General features: G+C 62.4%; 1 protein-coding gene across 3 annotated transcripts; it reads left to right on the top strand.

Annotated features, from left to right (window-relative positions):
- The first annotated feature begins 1,374 nt into the window (after positions 1–1,374).
- Positions 1,375–17,189, top strand: POU6F1 (POU class 6 homeobox 1). 3 transcript variants are annotated; one of them, XM_065659583.1, is made up of 12 exons: positions 1,375–1,648; positions 6,201–6,288; positions 8,613–8,709; positions 9,305–9,503; positions 11,195–11,304; positions 11,720–11,945; positions 12,585–12,805; positions 13,158–13,286; positions 13,436–13,648; positions 14,917–15,055; positions 15,272–15,446; positions 16,130–17,189. In XM_065659583.1, the coding sequence occupies exons 3-12, from the start codon at positions 8,656–8,658 to the stop codon at positions 16,473–16,475; spliced, it is 1,812 nt and encodes a 603-aa protein (XP_065515655.1). In that variant the 5' UTR covers positions 1,375–1,648; positions 6,201–6,288; positions 8,613–8,655; the 3' UTR covers positions 16,476–17,189. The 3 variants fall into 3 exon arrangements, with proteins under 3 accessions (XP_065515655.1, XP_065515654.1, XP_065515656.1); XM_065659582.1 differs by having other exon boundaries at positions 6,201–6,292; XM_065659584.1 differs by lacking the exon at positions 6,201–6,288 and having other exon boundaries at positions 1,376–1,648.
- Positions 17,190–17,339: the final 150 nt, after the last annotated feature.

Here is a 17,339-nt window from a genome sequence, read left to right as displayed (position 1 = left end):
TATGCTGATGAAATGCTGTGTTAGGGGCTTGATGAGCCGGCGCCGAGCCGGGGTCAGGAGGGCTGCTCCGGGTGGGATCTGGTGGGTGCTGCAGAGCCGGGGGCTCCCCTTGCACCCACCCGGCAAACTGGGGCCACGGGGCTTGCAAAGGGTGGGGAATGGGGATTGGGTTTGGGAAGAGGTGGGAATTTACCAGGATTGGGGTTTGGGGGGGGTCCTGGTACTTCGGGGCCTCACTTTTAGGAGGGTCTGGGATGTGGGGGCTCTGGCTTTTGGAAGGGGCAGCAATTTGGGCTCCACTGTTCGGCAGTGGGGAGTTTCTGGGTAGTCAGGATGGGATTGAGGACGCCTGGGGAAGGTCTAGGTTTGGGGCTTCCGGTGGGGGGGGCTCTGGGTTTGAGATGCCCTGGGTTGGGGTTTCCAGGCTGCTGGGGGGGGGGGGGGGGGCTTCACTTAGGGGGAAGTCTGGCCCGAAGTGAGTCTGGGGCAGCTCCAGCCTTGGGGTGCGCTGGGTTTGGGAGTTTGGGATTTGGGGAGGCTCTGAGTTGGGGGGGGTCTGGTTTAGGGGGGTCCTGATCTTTGGAGCTCTGACATTGGGGCTCTCAGGGCTGGAGGGGGCTCTGCTACAGGGTCTGTGGTTTGGGGGTCTCAGGACTGGGGAGCTCTGATTTGGGGGTTGTGGGGCTGGAGGGGGCTCTGCTTTGGGGGGGCTGGGGAAGGTTTCAGGGTTTAGGGGCTTTTGGGGGGACTCTGGTTTCGGGGTGCCAGGGCTGTGGCTTGGGGGGGTCTCTGCTCGTGGAGTGTGTCCAGGTTTTGGGGGTGTCCCTTGCCCTGGGGGGGGGATCTTTGGTTTTGTGGGGTCCCTGGTTTTGGGGCATCGCTGGTTTTGAGGTGTCAGGTCCCTGGTTTTGGGGAGTCCCTGGTTTTGGGGGTCCCCTGCTCGGGGGGGGGGTCCCCATTTGACAGAGTCCCTGCTTGGGGGGTCCCGGTTTTGGGGGTCCCCTGTTTCAGAAGAGGCTTCATGTGGGGGTCTATGGTTTGGGGGGGGCCTTGCTCTGGAGGGTCCCTGCTCAGGGTTCCTCGGTTTCGGGGTGGGGTGTGGGGGTCCAGTTTTGGGGGGGTCTCAGTTTGGGCGATCCCGCTTTTGGCGGGGTCCCTTCTCGGGGGTTCCGGTTTCAGGAGGGTCCCGGTTTTGGAGGGGGGCCCTGCTCGGACCCCTTCCTTTGGGGGAGCCCCGATTTCAGGGTCTCGGGTCCCTGCTTTTGGGGGGGCTCAGTCCCGCTTTCGGGCTGTCCCGGTCCGCTGGGGTCCCGAGCGCCCCCCGGCGGCCGCGGCCGCGCAGCAGCCCCCGGCTGCGGCAAAGGCCTGCGCATAAATTATGTTCATGACGCAGCAGCTAAAAAATCCCCCCCGGGAGGCGCGCAGGAGCCCGCACCCGCGGAGCGCCGCGGCCCCGCCCGCCCCGGCCCCGCACCCGCGCCCTCACCCCGCACCTTCCCCCCGCAGCGCCCCGCGGGGGTCCCGGCGCCGCCCCCCCCCCCTCCCCTTTGTGCCGCCGCCGCCGCGGAGCGGTGCGTGTTTGATTGTCCCCCGGCAGCGGGAGGCGCGGAGCGGCCCCGCGGAACCCCCGCGGCCAGCGCCCGGCGCGGTGAGTGCGGGGCCGGGGCCGGGCGGGGGGCGGCGGGTCCCGGCGCGGTGAATATGCAATGCCGTAATTAGCATAATTTATATATTTATGATAAAGAGCGATGGATGGGTGGGGGGGGAGAGAACCGCGCGGAGGGAACGCGGCGGAGCGCGGGGTGCAGCGCTGGGGGGGGGGGGGGGAGGTAGGGGGGAGTTTGGGGGGGTGGAAAACTGGGGAGAAGTGGGGATGAGGCTGGGGGGCACGGGATGGGGGGGGTAGGATTAGGGGAGAGCGCGGAGAGTTGGGGGTCCCTGGGGGACCCTGGAGCTGGGGGTGTCCATGGAAGGGGGACAGAGGGGGCTGGCGAGCCGCGGGGCAGGGAAAGGGGGTGACAGCCCCGGGGGCTGTGGAGATGGGGTTTGGGGTGCAGGAGAGGAGGAGCAGGGCTGGGGACGAACAGTGCCGGACACACACACACACACACACACACACACACACACACAGTGTTGGGGTCCTGCCGAGGGAAGGCAAAGGAACCCCGGGGTGGGAGACGAGGGGGGCGTGGGGGGGGGCAGGAGCCAGGCAGGGACTTGCGGGTCCGGGGGCTCCGGGGCTGAGCAGAGCCCCGGGGGGGGGGGGGGCGGCTGTCCAGGGGCATTTCGGGTTCTCTGCAGGGTTCGTGGCACCGCAGGGGTCGGGGGGGCTGTTCGTGGTGCTGCGGGGGTAAGGGGGGGGCTGTGCACCCCTGCGGGGCAGTCACCCCGGGGGCAGCTCGCACGAGCACGCTGCACCCCTCTGTTTGCTTCTCGGGGTGGGGGGGACCTGCCCTGGGTGCTGCAGAGCCCCGGCTGGCAGAGGATGGGGGGGGCTGTGGAGAGGAGAGCAGGGGCTGTCGTGTCCCCCCCCACCCCGACCCATCCCCAGCACCCGCAGCCGTCTCAGGGTCAGGCTTGGTCCTGAGCCAACTCCAAAAGCCCCTCAGGGAGCACTGGGGGGGGGGGAAGGGGGGGCAGAGCACTGCCCCCCCCCCCCCCCCATGGCATTTCATGGGACCGTAGGCTCGGGGGGGTCCTGTGCTCCCTGAACCAGCCCTGATGTTCCTCTGGGATGTCCTGGGCGCTGCGGCAGCTCCAGAGCCTCCCTTGGCAGCAGGGGTGATGGATGCTGCGGGCACTGTCTTGGAGGGCTTGGGAGAGCCAAGCTCTGCTCCTGGTTTTGCCGTGCTCCTCTGGCATGACCTTGGGAGGTGAACTCGATCCCATCGTCTCTGTGTGGAGCGGGAATAAAAACACCTTCCCAGCTGGGCAAGTGTCTCTGGAGGAAGGAGCAGATTCCTGGGAAGTCACCGTAAGCTGATCCAGGTGCTCCCTGTGCTGGGCACTGGGTCTGCAGTGCAAGAGGCGGGGAAGGGAGCTCCCCGCTCCCGCCCTCGGGATCAGGCTTGAGCCCCAAACACCCTGTGAAGGTTGGAAGCAAAGAAGAAGAGATTGAACCGAGGATGAAGAGATCCAATCAAGGGTGGAGAGATGCAGCTGAGGATTAAGAGATCCAAGCAAGGATGGAGAAATCCAAGCAAGGATGGAGAGATCCAGCTGAGGATGGACAGATGCAGCCGAGGATGAAGAGATGCAGCCGAGGATGGAGAGATCCAGCCGAGGATGGAGAGGTCCAACTGAGGATGGAGAAACCCAAGCAAGGATGGAGAGATCCAGCCGAGGATGGAGAGGTCCAACTGAGGATGGAGAAACCCAAGCAAGGATGGAGAGATCCAGCCGAGGATGAAGAGATGCAGCTGAGGATGGAGAGATGCAGCCGAAGATGGAGAGATCCAACTGAGGATGAAGAGATCCAGCTGAGGAGGAAGAGATCCGAGGATGGAGAGATCCAGCCAAGGACGAAGCGATCAAACTGAGGATGGAGGTATGCAAGTGAGGATGAAGAGATCCAGCTGAGGATGAAGAGATCAAACTGAGGATGAGGAGATCCATCTGAGGAGGAGGAGATCCATCTGAGGAGGAAGAGATCCAGCCGAGGATGGAGATACCCAAGTGAGGATGAAGAGATCCAGCCGAGGATGAAGAGATCCAACTGAGGATGGAAATATCCAACCGAGGATGAAGAGATCCAGCTGAGGATGGAGATATCCAAGTGAGGATGAAGAGATCCAAGAGAGGATGGAGAGATCCAACTGGGGCGGAAGAGATCCAGCCAAGGATGATGAGACCCGGCCGAGGAGGAAGAGATCCAGCTGAGGATGGAGATATCCAACCGAGGATGAAGAGATGCAGATGAGGAGGAAGAGATCCAGCTGAGGATGGAGAAATCCAAGTGAGGGTGGAGAGATCCAGCTGAGGATGAAGAGATCCAACTGCAGATGAGGAACATGCCATGGCCGGGGGCAGATGCTTCTCTTTCACGGTGCACAGAGGATTTTGTCAGTAACCGTTAAAGTGCGATCCAGCCACCTGGGTTTGAGTCCCCCCTTTTCTCAAGCAGGTTTCGGGACCCTCCACCAGCTCTTTCATCTCCCTTCCTCACTGATGCCAGCCAGCATCTCCCATCTCCTGCTCCCAGCCATTTGCAGCTCTCCAGGGGGTTAATCCAGGCTGGGAAGCGCCTGCTCTGTGGCAGCAGCTCCATTTCTCCACTGATGCAAATTCCTGAGCTGGCTCCTGGCCTTGGCAGGCTCCCCATGGCCACACATCCAGGACCGTGGCCACACATCCAGGACCGTGGCCACCCGTCCCAGCTCAACATGACCCTGTGCTTTCCTTTGTCACCTTCATTATCAGCCCCAAGTGGCTGCGTTTCCCACTGGCATTGGAGGATGAGCTGGGCCTTTAGAATGAGTTTTCCTGGAGTCTCCTTCGGGATTCAGCTGCCCCAGCCCGGGGTTTTCCAGGCGTGACGCTGACTCAGTGCTGTGACTGAGCAGCCAGTGCGGATGCTGCCAGCTCCCCCTGCAGCTCCAGCCTTCAGGAATTCTGTAGCTGGCTGCAAGGCTGTGCTGAGCAAGGCTCAGCTCCGGCTCACTGCTCTTCTGCTCCAGGGGTGGCATCTCCTCACCTCCTGCCTCAGTGTCCCCATCAGTGAGCGCAGGAAGGCTGGAAAGCGACACCGCTTAGAAGGCACTTTAAGGGGGAAGCTGATTTGTGAGGCACAACAAAGCACCTTGCAAACAGCTTGGGGGCACTGGGGTCCAGGTCCCCCCTGCTGAGACACCTGGGGATGTGCTTGGGAAAACAATCCATGATTTCCAGCCTGGATCTCTCCCCTCTGAGCATGGTGGAAAGTCCGAGCTGCTGAGGCTGCAGCGAGGGACGCTCGGGCTCTGCTGTTACCGTAAAGCTTCGTTTCCAAGGAAAAGACCCGGATCCGTCCCCTTTGCATCGGGGACAGCTTTGCTGGGAGGTGTTGAGGTGCTGGTACCGCTGTGGGCAATTCCCGAGGGCTGGAGCAGCTCTGCTCTGGAGCCAGGCTGAGAGAGCTGGGCTGGGGCAGCCTGGGCAAGAGAAGGCTCCTGAAGGGGAGACCTGAGAGCAGCTCCAGTGCCTGAAGGGGCTGCAGGGAACCTGGAGAGGGGCTTGGGACAAGGGCCTCATCCTGGGATCGGGAAGTCCATCCACAGGAATTAACCCAGGTTAATGACAGTGGGCAAGCAGCGAGCTGGAACCGTGGCCAAAGCATCTTCAGCGCCGCGCGGCGTTAACAAACCCCTTTGGGTTTCTCACCTGTGGCAAGTTGGTTCCAACTTAGATTTCCACCCACTTGGGATCCAAGTGGCTCCATCTCTGACTCATCACCACTCCTAATTAACACAGCAATTATATTCACAGGGAGACTTGGAGCATCTGAAATTATCTCCCCCCCCCCCTTCTCTTTGCTTTTTCCTTTAATATTATTATTATTAGTTTGTGCTTTTCATTTCCTCGCCGCCATCTGCTCGCGCTGCCATCTCCCTGTGCGTGCTCCCAGCACCACCAGCTGGGCACATCACTTGTCCCATTAATTGCAAGCTAAAACCCAGAAGGACCAAGTGTGAAGAAGCAAAATGAAAGGGTGCAGGAGGAGCAGCCCGCTCGCACCCAGCAGCACCAGGCTCTGCTCAATCGAGTGCACGGAACAGAGGGAAAAATCCTCGCTCCTCTTCTCTTTGCTTGGGTTTTCCTCCCATGGGGCAGGCCTGGGCAGCTCCACGCTTGGATGCAGGGGGATGATCCAGGTTGGAATAGGGATTTGCTGTTCCCTTCAGCCTTGCGGTTGTGCTAGAAGAGACCTGCAGGTCTGAGGGAGGCTCTTGGACTTGGGATGGTGGGGATGGAGAGCAGCGGCTCTGGTGCTGGCAGCATCATTCGGGCCCCAAGCTCCCAGTGTGTGCATTAACTTGGGTACCACACACGTTTGGGGCAGCTCCTGGCTTCCCTGAGTCGCCTTTTACCAGCGCTTCCCTTTGGCAGCGGTGAGGATCAATAAGCAGGAATTAGGTTGTGAGGATGGGGATGCCTTTGAGTTGTCCGGTTGCTCCTCACTGCAGAGCTGGGCACAGAGACAGCTCCGGGCTTTCTCTCCCTAGAGCCCAAGCCCGGAGCGCTGCAGCCCAGCAGGACACAGGAGCCAGCCCCATCTCCTGCCAGGAGCATCCCTTCAGCCCTGAGCAAACAGTGAGTGAGTACCCGGGGCTGCCTCCATCATCCCATGGGATTGTGGCTCCAGGCTCTGCTCTCTGTGATGGGTTTGGATATGCCCTGGCTCTGCAGGAAGGGGCTCCCCATAGACCATCCCTTCCCTTTCAGCTGCTTTCACTGTGCCCTTGCTCTCAGTTTGGGATCCCAGCTCGGGCTCAGCTCCCTCTGTGACCGCTATGGGACAGGCACTGGGGAGCTGGGGAGGGATCCCTGGGGCAGGGAGGTGATGGGATGGGAGGTGGAAGCTTTCCCCCCTCTCCCAGGATCAAGTGTAGGAAAAAGCTGCTACAAGACACCGGGGGGGGTGGGATGGGGGGTGGGATGGGGGTGGCTCCTTGTTAGCAAAGCCCCCGGGGCTGCCCTGCTTGTGCTGGGCCCCAGCGGGCAGTGAGGTTTGGTGATGCAGAGGGGAGCTCAACCTGGAGCAAGTGCATCACCCCCATGGGGTGGAATCAGCCCCACTGTGCCCTGGCTGTCCTCCCTTGGCCAGGGTCTCTACACAGAGCTTCAGGAAGCTCTTCTGGAGCCTTTTCCTTCCCTTGCTCCCTGCAGTGGGAGCCGGTGGGGCTGCTGTGCCTGCTCTGGCTGCCGGGGCAGGGATCCCCTGCTCTGCCTTCCTCACCTGAGCTGGGCTCCGGCTGCTGGGGCCTCAGTACCTTCCCATGGGCGGCAGCCTGGCTCTGGCTCTGCTGCACTGGAATGGATGGGACAGAGCCCTCCGCCCGCGGTTTCAGAGGAGAATTTGGCTCTTAATTCAATGGAGGCTCCTTTGGACCAGCAGGATCTGAGTACCTCTGGTTACTAATTGCACACAAGTGCCAGCTCTGGTGCAGGATGCGCTCGGTGGCCCCAGCAGGAGCCTGGTGGCTTCTGAGACACAGGGAAATGATAAAGGGTTTGTACAGCGGTGCTGGGATGTTTCCTGGATCCTGGAAGTGCCTCACGGGCTGATGTGTCAGAGCGGAGCGACAGGGGCTGCCTGCACCCCGTTCCTTGTCAGGAGTGAAACCCGATGGATGGGATGCACTGACACCAGTCGGGGGCTGAAATTCCCTTGTGGATGAGCTCTGACCTTGAGCCCAGAACCCCCCCAGTGCGGGGCTGCACCCCCAGAGCGGGAGCAGCAGCTCCGGGAGGGGATCCTGCCCCTCTGCTGCGGGAAGGGGAGACCTGAGAGCAGCTCCAGGGCCTGAAGGGGCTGCAGGGAGCCTGCAGAGGGGCTGGGGACAAGGGATGCAGGGACAGGCCAAGGGGAATGGCTTGAACCTGCCCGAGGGGAGACTGAGCTGAGCTCTGAGGCAGAAGCTCTTCCCTGTGAGGGTGCTGAGGCGCTGGCACAGGGTGCCCAGAGAAGCTGTGGCTGCCCCGTCCCTGGCAGTGCTCAAGGCCAGGTTGGACACAGGGGCTCGGAGCACCCTGCTCCAGTGGAAGGGGTCCCTGCCCGTGGCAGGCGTTGGAGCTGGAGGAGCTTTACTGTCCCTTCCAACCCAAACCATTCCATGACTCCATGATCCTGTGACAGGGGCGAGCTCAGCTCCCGTCACTCCTATGAGCATCAACGTGCTCCAGGCTCGGCAGCAGTTACATGAACAAGGACGCCTTCGCCCATGCGTGGAGCAAGTCAAGGTCATCCGGGCTGGTTAAATACATCCCGAGACTTTCCTAATCAAACATTCATAAGCCTCTTAGAAAGGGAACTGTGCTCCTGCAGGGCTGCATGGGGACGATCCGGGAGCAAAGGACTTCATGGAGGGCATGGGAAGAGGAGGAGTTGCCTTCCAACAAGTGGGCTGAGCCTCATTCCGTGCTTTCATGAAGTATCCCCATTGATTTAGGTCCCCTTAGGAAAGAGCAGATTGACTCTGCTGCTGCTTGCAAGCAGCATCAGGGCTTGGGTGTGCACCCGAGCCTTTGGGTACCTGCCCTGGGCTTCAGTCAGGAGGGACGGGTGGTTTGTGCCTGGAGCTTTGAGGGATTCCCAAGGGAACAGTAGGAATTGAACCTCATCTCCAAAGGGAGAGAAAAGGGGGAAAGGCTCCACCCTTGGAAAAACCCTTCCCTGCTTGTACGTGTGATGCCCATGCAATAAACGGTGCTACCCCACGAGCTCATTGCCAAGGGGACCGGAGGTGGTGAGACGTACCCGAGGCACCGGCGCCTCCCTGGGCAGGACGTGAGCGAGCTCAGGGGCAGAGCTGGGTGCTAGAACTGGAGAGGAGGCGGTGGCAGGGACCAGGTTTGCTCTGCACCCCGGCTCCAGCCACTGTGTGACCCTGACCCTCCCCTGTCCCCCCTTGCAGCATGTGGAAGGTCTGAGCCCTCTCCCACCATTGCTGGGGCACCATGGACACCGAAGCCGTGCAGCCGCAGGAGGCTTTGCTGACAGTCAACGAGCAGGTACGGGCCTGTCCAGAGCAGCTCCAGCCCCTCTGCACCCCTTCCTCTGTACCCCACAGCCATGGGGACCGTGGGGAGGGGAGTTGGGGTTTGGAGCCCCGCTGAGTGCCCTGGCATGGGGTGAAAACCATCTCGCTCCTGCGCCATGCTCGCAACCACCCCGTTTGCCCCCACACTTGGAAAGGGAAGGAGCTGGAGGAGCTTTAAGGTCCCTTCTGACACAAACCACGCTGGGATTCTACGATGCAGGGGGTTCCCCCGAGCCATGGCCAGACCCATGGGGCTGTAGACCAGCCCTGGCTCCAGTGCTGCAGATAGGGTGCTGCTGGGGGTGCTGCAGCCGTGTTCTCCCTGTGGAGGATGTCACCCGCTCCTGCCCGTGGTGCTAGGGTGGTCGCTAAAGCAGGAGGGGCTGTGACCCACCCCTCGTGGGGACAGCGTGGGCTCTGCTTGGGTTTGGGTTAAGGATCACCCTAAGGCACATCCCAGGGGGTGGTAGGAGCCCCTCCAAGCTGCCCTGGGGCTCATGGCCTTGGGGGCAGCTCTGTGGGGTCCAGCCCCCAGCACTGATGGGCACTGGGGGGCTCTCCTGCAGGTCATTGTCATGTCCAGCCATGAAACCATCCGCGTGCTGGAGGTCGGCGTGGACGCCCCGCTCCCGGCCGAGGAGGACCCGAAAGCCGTGGAGATGCCTCCAGGGGAGGTAGCGCGGGGCTCCCCGGGGGGGAGCAGCCACCCGGGCAGCGAGGACGTCCCAGGCAGCACCCAGAGCTCCTGCGGCGGGGAGGCACCCGGTAAGGCACCGGAGTCACCATCACCTCCCTGCCTCGTTCCCTGCCCGTGCATCCCTGCGGGGGAAGTGGGGCTCTGGAGCACTGGGTGGGAGCCGGGAGGATGAACCGTGCCTGTTGGTGCAGGCTCTGCAGAGCATCCCTGTGCCAGGCTGGGAGAGGAGTGAGCAAAACCAGTTCCTCCTCCGGGAGCATCCCGTGTGGAGCACAGCCCTCGAGCACGTGCTTCCGACAGGGAGGCCACCCATTGATGAGATGCTCTGCTGGGAGCTCAGCTTTCCCTGAGGCACTGGAGTTTGGGTGTCCTCTGCCCCTCCACCTGTGCTGCAGGCGCGTCCCTTCTCACATGGGAATGCAGCTGGAAATAAGCCATGTGGGGAGATCCCGCTTCATCCCTCGCTGCTTTTTGGCCAGCACGCCAGTCCTCCCATAGGATCCACCCCGAATCCCCCTGCAAGCACCGCTGCCCTCCCCCTCTCCTGCCACTCTGGTGCTTCATTTATTAACGGGGCTTTGCTCTGGTTTCTTTGGGTTCTGCCGGAGGAAAAGGCAGGAAAAGGGTGGTTTTCTTTACACCAAAACGGGATTAAGTGGATTTTATACGTGAGAGTTGCCATTATTAGAAGCCAAGCAGCATAAATACAAGGGGTTGCTCAGAACCCAAGTCTTCCACAGGTAATAACCAGGGGTTAGGAGCAAGGGTTCCTCTCGCTGGGATGGTCGCAGGGATTCTGTGACTTTGGGTGCAGGGCTGAAGACACCCAATGAAGCTCAGCCCATGGGGACCCCCCTCTGCAGGGTGCTGGGGGGTGATCTCAGTCCCTTCCCTTTCCAGCCCCCCTGAGCAGGTCAGGAGCTGGCACTGCTTTCATTGCTGCTAATTTTGGAGCCAGCAGCTGGTGGAGGGAAATGGCTGCCTTAACGCTGCCATTCCCAACACATTCCCCCGAGACCTCTCCCTTCGTCCCTCCTTTGCCTCCTTCCCACCACGTCCCATAAGAAGCCCCTAAGTGCCTTTGCTCTGCAGGGGAAGGTCAGTCCACCTTGGGGTGGTCTCACACGAGCTCCGTGGGGCTGCAGCTCCCCTGGGACACCGACAGGAGGGTGTTTGTTCCCTGGGATGTGTAATTTGGGTGCACACCTCCCCCCCCCCCCCCCCCCCCCCCCCTTTGTGCAGATGAGGACTGCAGATGCTGTTGCTCCAGCAGCAGCACCTCTCCTATGGGGGCTGGAGCAGCTCTGCTCTGGAGCCAGGATGGGAGAGCTGGGCTGGGGCAGCCTGGAGAAGAGAAGGCTCCTGAAGGGGAGACCTGAGAGCAGCTCCAGTGCCTGAAGGGGCTGCAGGGAACCTGGAGAGGGGCTTGGGACAAGGGCCTGTAGGGACAGGCCAAGGGGAATGGCTTGAACCTGCCCGAGGGGAGACTGAGCTGAGCTCTTAGGCAGAAGCTCTTCCCTGTGAGGGTGCTGAGGCGCTGGCACAGGGTGCCCAGAGAAGCTGTGGCTGCCCCATCCCTGGCAGTGCTCAAGGCCAGGTTGGACACAGGGGCTTGGAGCACCCTGCTCCAGTGGGAGGGGTCCCTGTCCGTGGCAGGGGCTGGGGCTGGAGGAGCTTTAGGGTCCCTTCCCACCCATCCCATTCCCTGGTTCTCTGCTATGATTCCTCTCTCCAACCCATCTCCTCTGCCCTCCCCCAGGCAAAGCCAAGCCAGTGGCCGGAGCATCCTCCAGCGCCGTCCCCTCCGCTGGCACATTCAGCCACGCCACGAGCCAGCAGCCGCAGCCGCTGGCCCCGCTGGCCCCACAGGTAACTACCCCCCAGCACGGAGCGGGGCGGGCGAGGGGGGACAGGGCTAGGGTGGGGGCAGCGGGGGGGGGGAACAAGGTGGGGACCCCCGGGGTGGCGTCCGCTGGCTGTAGGGGACCCTGAGGGCAGAGACGTGCGCTCGTGGCGCGGGGTGTAGGAGCTACACCTCGAACCAAGGCGATCCCTCCACCGGGCGCCCTCGCCTCGAGGTGCTGCCAGAGACGCGTCGGGGGGTTTGGGAGGGGGAGATCCCCCCCTCAGCCGTCTCCCCACGGAGAGGGGGCTCCGCAGAGCTGGGCACCCAGCTGCTGCCATGGGAGGGACCCCCCCCTGTACAAAGACTTTAATGCTCCGCTGATGCTGTCTGCAGTGGCGTTGATTTCTGTTCTTTTTGAAATCTTGTTTGCTTTTGCAGGTCTTGACTCAGGAAAACTTAGCAACAGTTGTGACAGGAGTAATGGTTCCAGCAGGGACAGTTACTCAACCTCTTCTTATCCCCATCAGTATTGCAGGTCAAGTGGCAGGTCAGCAGGGGCTGGCTGTGTGGACATTTCCTACAGCAACGGTCGCTGCCCTCCCCGGATTGACGGCTGCTTCTCCTACAGGGGGAATTTTCAAAGCACCCATAGCCAATCTGCAAGGTAACCGCTGCTCTCCTGCCCTGCAGCTCCTCGTCCGTGCCCCCAGCCCATCCTCTCCAGGACGGGGCTGATGTTTGATGCTGGGGACTTGTTTGCAGCTCCCCATAGCAAAAGCTGCCCGAGTGTGGGAGAAGGGATGGGGAGGATGAGGATGGCAGCGCACACACAGGGGTGGGACAAGAGGATGGGATGAGAGGTCCAGGTTAGGCTTGGGGCTCTGGCACCTCGCTGCAGCAGCTGAGGTTTTGCAAAGGGGGAAACCCATGGGCATGAGAGCAGCAGCAGCGAGGGCCTCGTGCCCTTTCCTGAAGGGAATTGTCTCCTCTTGAGCTCCCAGCAGGGAAGGAGCCAGTCCCAGGAGTGATTTGGAGCCAGAGGAGGTGATGGGACCCTGGAGGTGCCCCTCAGCCGCTGTGCTGGCAGCAGCACTGGTCTGGGTTAGATCCAGCACTCAGCACCCATGGGGCAGGATGAGTCCTGCTGCGGCAGAGGGGCTCTGGGGCTGGGGAGACCTTTCCCTGTGGATCAGTTCCTGGGGCTTCAGCTCCCTCTGGGAAGGGCCGGTGAGAGATGGGGACACGCGGAGCTCCGGGGGTGAGCCCTGCCGCTGCTCACGCTCTCTGTGTCTTTGCTCCGCAGCCGCCGCCGTGCTGAACACGTCCGTGGCAGCACCGGTGCCGCCGGCCCAGCCGCTGCAGGCTGCGGGCCAGCCCCGCGCCCCGCTCCAGCCCCCCGCTGTCTTCGCCCCCAGCCCCGGCCAGCCCCCCATCCTGCCACAGCCCAGCGCCGCGCCTGCGCCGCCCGTCACCCAGACCCACATCGCTGTGCAGCCGGCCGGATTCGCCTTTAACCCTGGCATAGTAAGGACCCTGGCAGCAAGTTTGGCACCCAGTGCCCTTGATCCGGTGCCTTCCGTGGCTGTGGAGAACCCTGAGAAGCCGTAGAAGCTGTGATTCCCTGGGGATGGAGCTCTCTGCTTCAGCACTCGTGTCCTGCGGGATCCTGCGGGATCCCAGCCTGGTTCCTGACAGCCACCAAGCAGGCAGCCCTGCGTTGGGCCAACCTAAAGGATGGATTGAGGACGTCAAGGGCCTTGCACCCCAGCACGGCGAGGCAGGAGCCACCCTGCCATGGGGAAGGGGGTGGCTGCGCGCGGGGACGCGGTGGCCCCGGCGCTGCCCACGTCTGACCCCGGCTCTCGGTTCTCCGCAGCTCAGCGCGGCGCCTCTCGGGGCTCAGACCCAGCTCCTCGGCTCCTTGGCGGCCACCCCCGTCATCGCCAACACCATCTCCAGCGTGCAGGGCATCACAGGCCAGATCCTCACCAACGCCCAGGGCCAGGTACCGCGGGGGGGCCCTGCCTTTGCCAGCCCCCTGCCCCGGCGATGTTCCTGCCGGGGATGGAGGGGACGGCCCCAGCGGCACTCCCCATGCGCAGGGGAGGTGCTGGCAGGGCACAGCCCCAGCTCGGCCTCTCCTCCTCGGCCCAGGTCCTCGGGACACTGCCGTGGGTGGTCAGTCCCCCCGGGATGGCGGCCGCCGGCCCGGCCCCGGCCCCGGCCCCGAGCCTGCACGTGCAGACGGTGACGCCGCAGCTGCTGCTCAATGCCCAGGGCCAGGTCATCGCCACGCTGGCCGGCAGCACCCTGCAGGCGCCCGGCGCCAAGAAAACCGGCACCCCCGAGCCCCCGGCCCGCACCGAGGTGAGCGGCAGGGACACGGGGCTGAGGGACTGGTGCCGGGCTCTGGGAGAACTTGAGCATCCTTGGGATGTGGCCACGTTGCTCTAAGAGCACTTGAGCATCTTTGGGATGTGGCCACGTTGCTCTAAGAGCACTTGAGCATCTTTGGGATGTGGCCACGTTGCTTTGGGAGCACTCGAGCATCCTTGGGATGTGGCCACATTGCTCTAGGAGCACTCGAGCATCCTTGGGATGTGGCCACATTGCTCTAGGAGCATTTGAGTTGCTTTGGGAGCGCTTGAGCATCTTTGGGATGTGGCCACGTTGCTTTGGGAGCACTCGAGCATCCTTGGGATGTGGCCATGTTGCTCTGGGAGCACTTGAGCATTCTGGGCTCCACAGAGACAAGGAGCTAGTGGAGAGGTCCAGCAGAGGCCACAGGGATGCTCAGGGGTCTCTCTGATGAGGAGAGGTTGTGGGAGCTGGGCCTGGTTGGTCTGGAGCAGAGCCGCCTGAGAGGGGATCAGTGCACGTCAATAGCTCAAAGGCTGGTGCCAGGAGGATGGAGCTGGACTCTTCCCAGTGAGAGGACGAGGAGCAGTGGCCATAACCTGACCCACAGCAAGTTCCACCTCACCATGAGCGAGAGCTCTGTGCTGAGGGTGGCAGAGCCCTGGCACAGGCTGCCCAGGGTGGGTGTGGAATCTCCCACTCTGGAGCCATCCCAAACCCACCCAGAAACGTTCCTGTGGTGGTGCTGCCTTGGCTGGGGTTGGACTGGGTGATCCCCAGAGGTTCCTTCCAACCCTAATGATTCTGGGATTATGGGATTATGTCTGGGATGTAGCCACATGGCTTTGGGAGCACGTGGGCATCTTTGGGACCCAACCATGTTGCTTTGGGATGCAGCCACGTTGCTTTGGTACCCAACTACGCTGCTTTGGGAGCCCATGAGCTTCTTTGGGATGTGACCCCTCCAGCCGTGCAGTGCTGCCCCATGGGGCATCCCACTCTGTGCCCACCAAGTCTCTCAGCCAGGATGGGACATGACTGAGCCTCACCTTGGTGACCCCCAAACCTCCCTCACGGGAATGGGACATCCCAGAGCTGTCGCAGCCCCATTCCCAGCAGGAGCTGGGCTGTCCCAGTGTCACCTCCATCCAAACTCAGCAAAAGCAATGCTGTGGCCAGTGCAGGGATGGAGCCGGTGGGCAGGGCGCGGGGCAGCCCTGGCCATGGGGGTGCCATAGGGGTGCTATGAGGGTGCTGACCCCTCTCCCTCTGCCCAGGTCCAGCCCATCCAGCCGGCCCCGGCTCTCTCCCAGCCGGCCGTGGTGATCCCAAACCCTGCCCCGGTGGCCAAGGCTTCCTCCGTGCCCGTCCCCATCACCTGCTCCGAGACCCCCACCGTCAGCCAGCTGGTGTCCAGTGAGTCACAGCAGGGACTGGGATCCACTGGGAAGAGGGAATCCAGGGTCTGGGATGCCTGGGGATGGAGGATGCTGCGTGCCCGTGCTCTGCATCCCTGGGGGTGGCTGCTGGCACCACATGCTGTGGAGCCCAACAAAGGGGATGCTTGTTATGGTGGGGGGAGAAGCAGCTCCATGGCCATTCCTCATCATTCCCATGTCGTGGTCCTGGCAGAGCCCCCGGCTCCCAACAGCAGCGCAGAGGAGGATGGGATCAACCTGGAGGAGATCCGGGAATTCGCCAAGAACTTCAAGATCCGCCGCTTGTCCCTCGGGCTGACGCAGACGCAGGTGGGACAGGCCCTAACGGCCACCGAGGGTCCTGCCTACAGCCAGTCGGCCATCTGCAGGTACCAGCATGGGATGGACAGCGGGAGAAGGGCAGGAAAGCTGGGGAACACTGGCACAGGGTGCCCAGAGAAGCTGTGGCTGCCCCATCCCTGGCAGTGCTCAAGGCCAGGTTGGACACAGGGGCTTGGAGCACCCTGCTCCAGTGGAAGGGGTCCCTGCCCGTGGCAGGGGTTGGAGCTGGAGGAGCTTTAAGGTCCCTTCCAACCCAACCCAGTCTGGGATTGTAGGAAAGGAAAGGACAAAGAAAAGGAAAGAGGAAATTGAAGGAAAGAAGGAGAGGAGAGGGGAGGGGAGGGGAAAGGGAAAGGAAACTAAAGGAGAAAGGAAAGGAAAGGGAAAGGAAAAAGGAAAGGAAAGGAAAGGATAAAGAAAAAGGAAAGGAAAAAGGAAAGGAAAAAGCAAAGGAGGAAAGACTGAAAGATGAAAGGGAGAAGAATTGCAGGAGCAGGAAAACTGGAGAAAAGGAGGAAATCAGAGCAGGTGGAACGCTGGAGAAAGGGGGAACTGGAAAGCAGGAGGAAAAACGGAGCCGGTCTCGTGAGAGGTATCCCCAGCCCAACCCATTCTGTGCTTGTGGGGAGAAAAGCGGGGCAGGGGAGGGAGCTGGGACGACCGGGGCAGTGCGGGAGGAGGGCCGGTGGCGCCGGTGCCCGCGGAGCCCCTCACCGCGCTGCCGGTGCAGGTTCGAGAAGCTCGACATCACCCCCAAGAGCGCGCAGAAGCTGAAGCCGGTGCTGGAGAAGTGGCTGAGCGAGGCCGAGCTCCGCAACCAGGAGGGGCAGCAGAACCTGATGGAGTTCGTCGGGGGGGAGCCCTCCAAGAAGCGGAAGCGCCGCACGTCCTTCACGCCCCAGGCCATCGAGGCGCTCAACGCCTACTTCGAGAAGAACGCGCTGCCCACGGGCCAGGAGATCACCGAGATCGCCAAAGAGCTCAACTACGACCGTGAGGTCGTGCGGGTCTGGTTCTGCAACCGGCGGCAGACGCTCAAGAACACGAGCAAACTGAACGTCTTCCAGATCCCCTGAGCCGGGCACCGCCTGTCCCCCCCCATCGCCCCCCCAGCTCCTGCCATCAAAGCACTTTCTGCCCCCAGCCCCGCGGGGGGCGCGGGGTCTCCAGCACCCCCCGCCTTTGCCCGTCGTTGTGTCCGTGTGTCCGTCCCGTCCCCATCCTTTCTCCTTCACATCGCGCCCGACCGCAGCGTGTTCACAGCGGGCATCGCGCCCGCCTTGTGCCTCCCCCCTGCCTGTGCCGTGCGTGGTGACGGACCCTGCCTGCGCTCACTGCTCTCTGTCCCCCCCCACCGTGTTGTGTGTGTGTCCCCCCCCCAACAAAATGAGTGATTCCCGTGTTTTGGCCGGTTTCCCCTGTTCCGGAGGTAGCGTCGCAGCTCGCTGGGGCTTGAACCCCACTTTCATTTCACCCCCGCTTTGATTTCGGAGGGGTTTCTCCATGGGACCCCCTCCCCACCTTGAGGGCAGCGCTGTGGGTGTTTGGGGGCTCCACCGGGCTCCCCAGTGCCCCGAGAGGGTGTTTTGGGGGTGAACCCCATAACGGAGGCAGCTCCGCTTCCCCGTGTGCCCCCCCCACCCGGGGCCAGGGGGGTTGGGGGTTCTCCCCTTGTTACTCCAGAGGAGCGGTGAGGGCCGGCGGCGGCTGGAGGGGGGATGTTGGGGCCGGGACATGGGTATTGATGCACTTGATGTAGTGGTGTGAAATAAACAGTATTTTTCTTTTTTCTTTTCCTTTCCCCTTTTTTCCGGGGGGGGGAAGGGGGTGGCGGCCCTGGGTCGGTTTACGTTTCCTCCATCCCCGCTGCAGCTCCGGAAGGGAGGAAATCCACGCTCCCCGTCCCGCAACCGGATGAAACTCGCGCAGCTGAGGGCAGG

The sequence above is a fragment of the Lathamus discolor genome, chromosome 23 (assembly GCF_037157495.1).
Source record: "Lathamus discolor isolate bLatDis1 chromosome 23, bLatDis1.hap1, whole genome shotgun sequence".
NCBI lineage: Eukaryota > Metazoa > Chordata > Aves > Psittaciformes > Psittacidae > Lathamus > Lathamus discolor.
Note: the sequence above shows the minus strand (reverse complement) of the source record. Positions and strands in the feature narration are given on the sequence as shown.

Bases quoted from the DNA above. Each gene is read 5' to 3' on its own strand.
- POU6F1 (XM_065659583.1), top strand. From the start codon at position 8,656: ATGGACACCGAAGCCGTGCAGCCGCAGGAGGCTTTGCTGACAGTCAAC. The intron at 13,287-13,435 runs GTACCGCGGGGG...TCCTCGGCCCAG, and splicing joins TCACCAACGCCCAGGGCCAG to GTCCTCGGGACACTGCCGTG. The intron at 15,447-16,129 runs GTACCAGCATGG...CTGCCGGTGCAG, and splicing joins AGCCAGTCGGCCATCTGCAG to GTTCGAGAAGCTCGACATCA.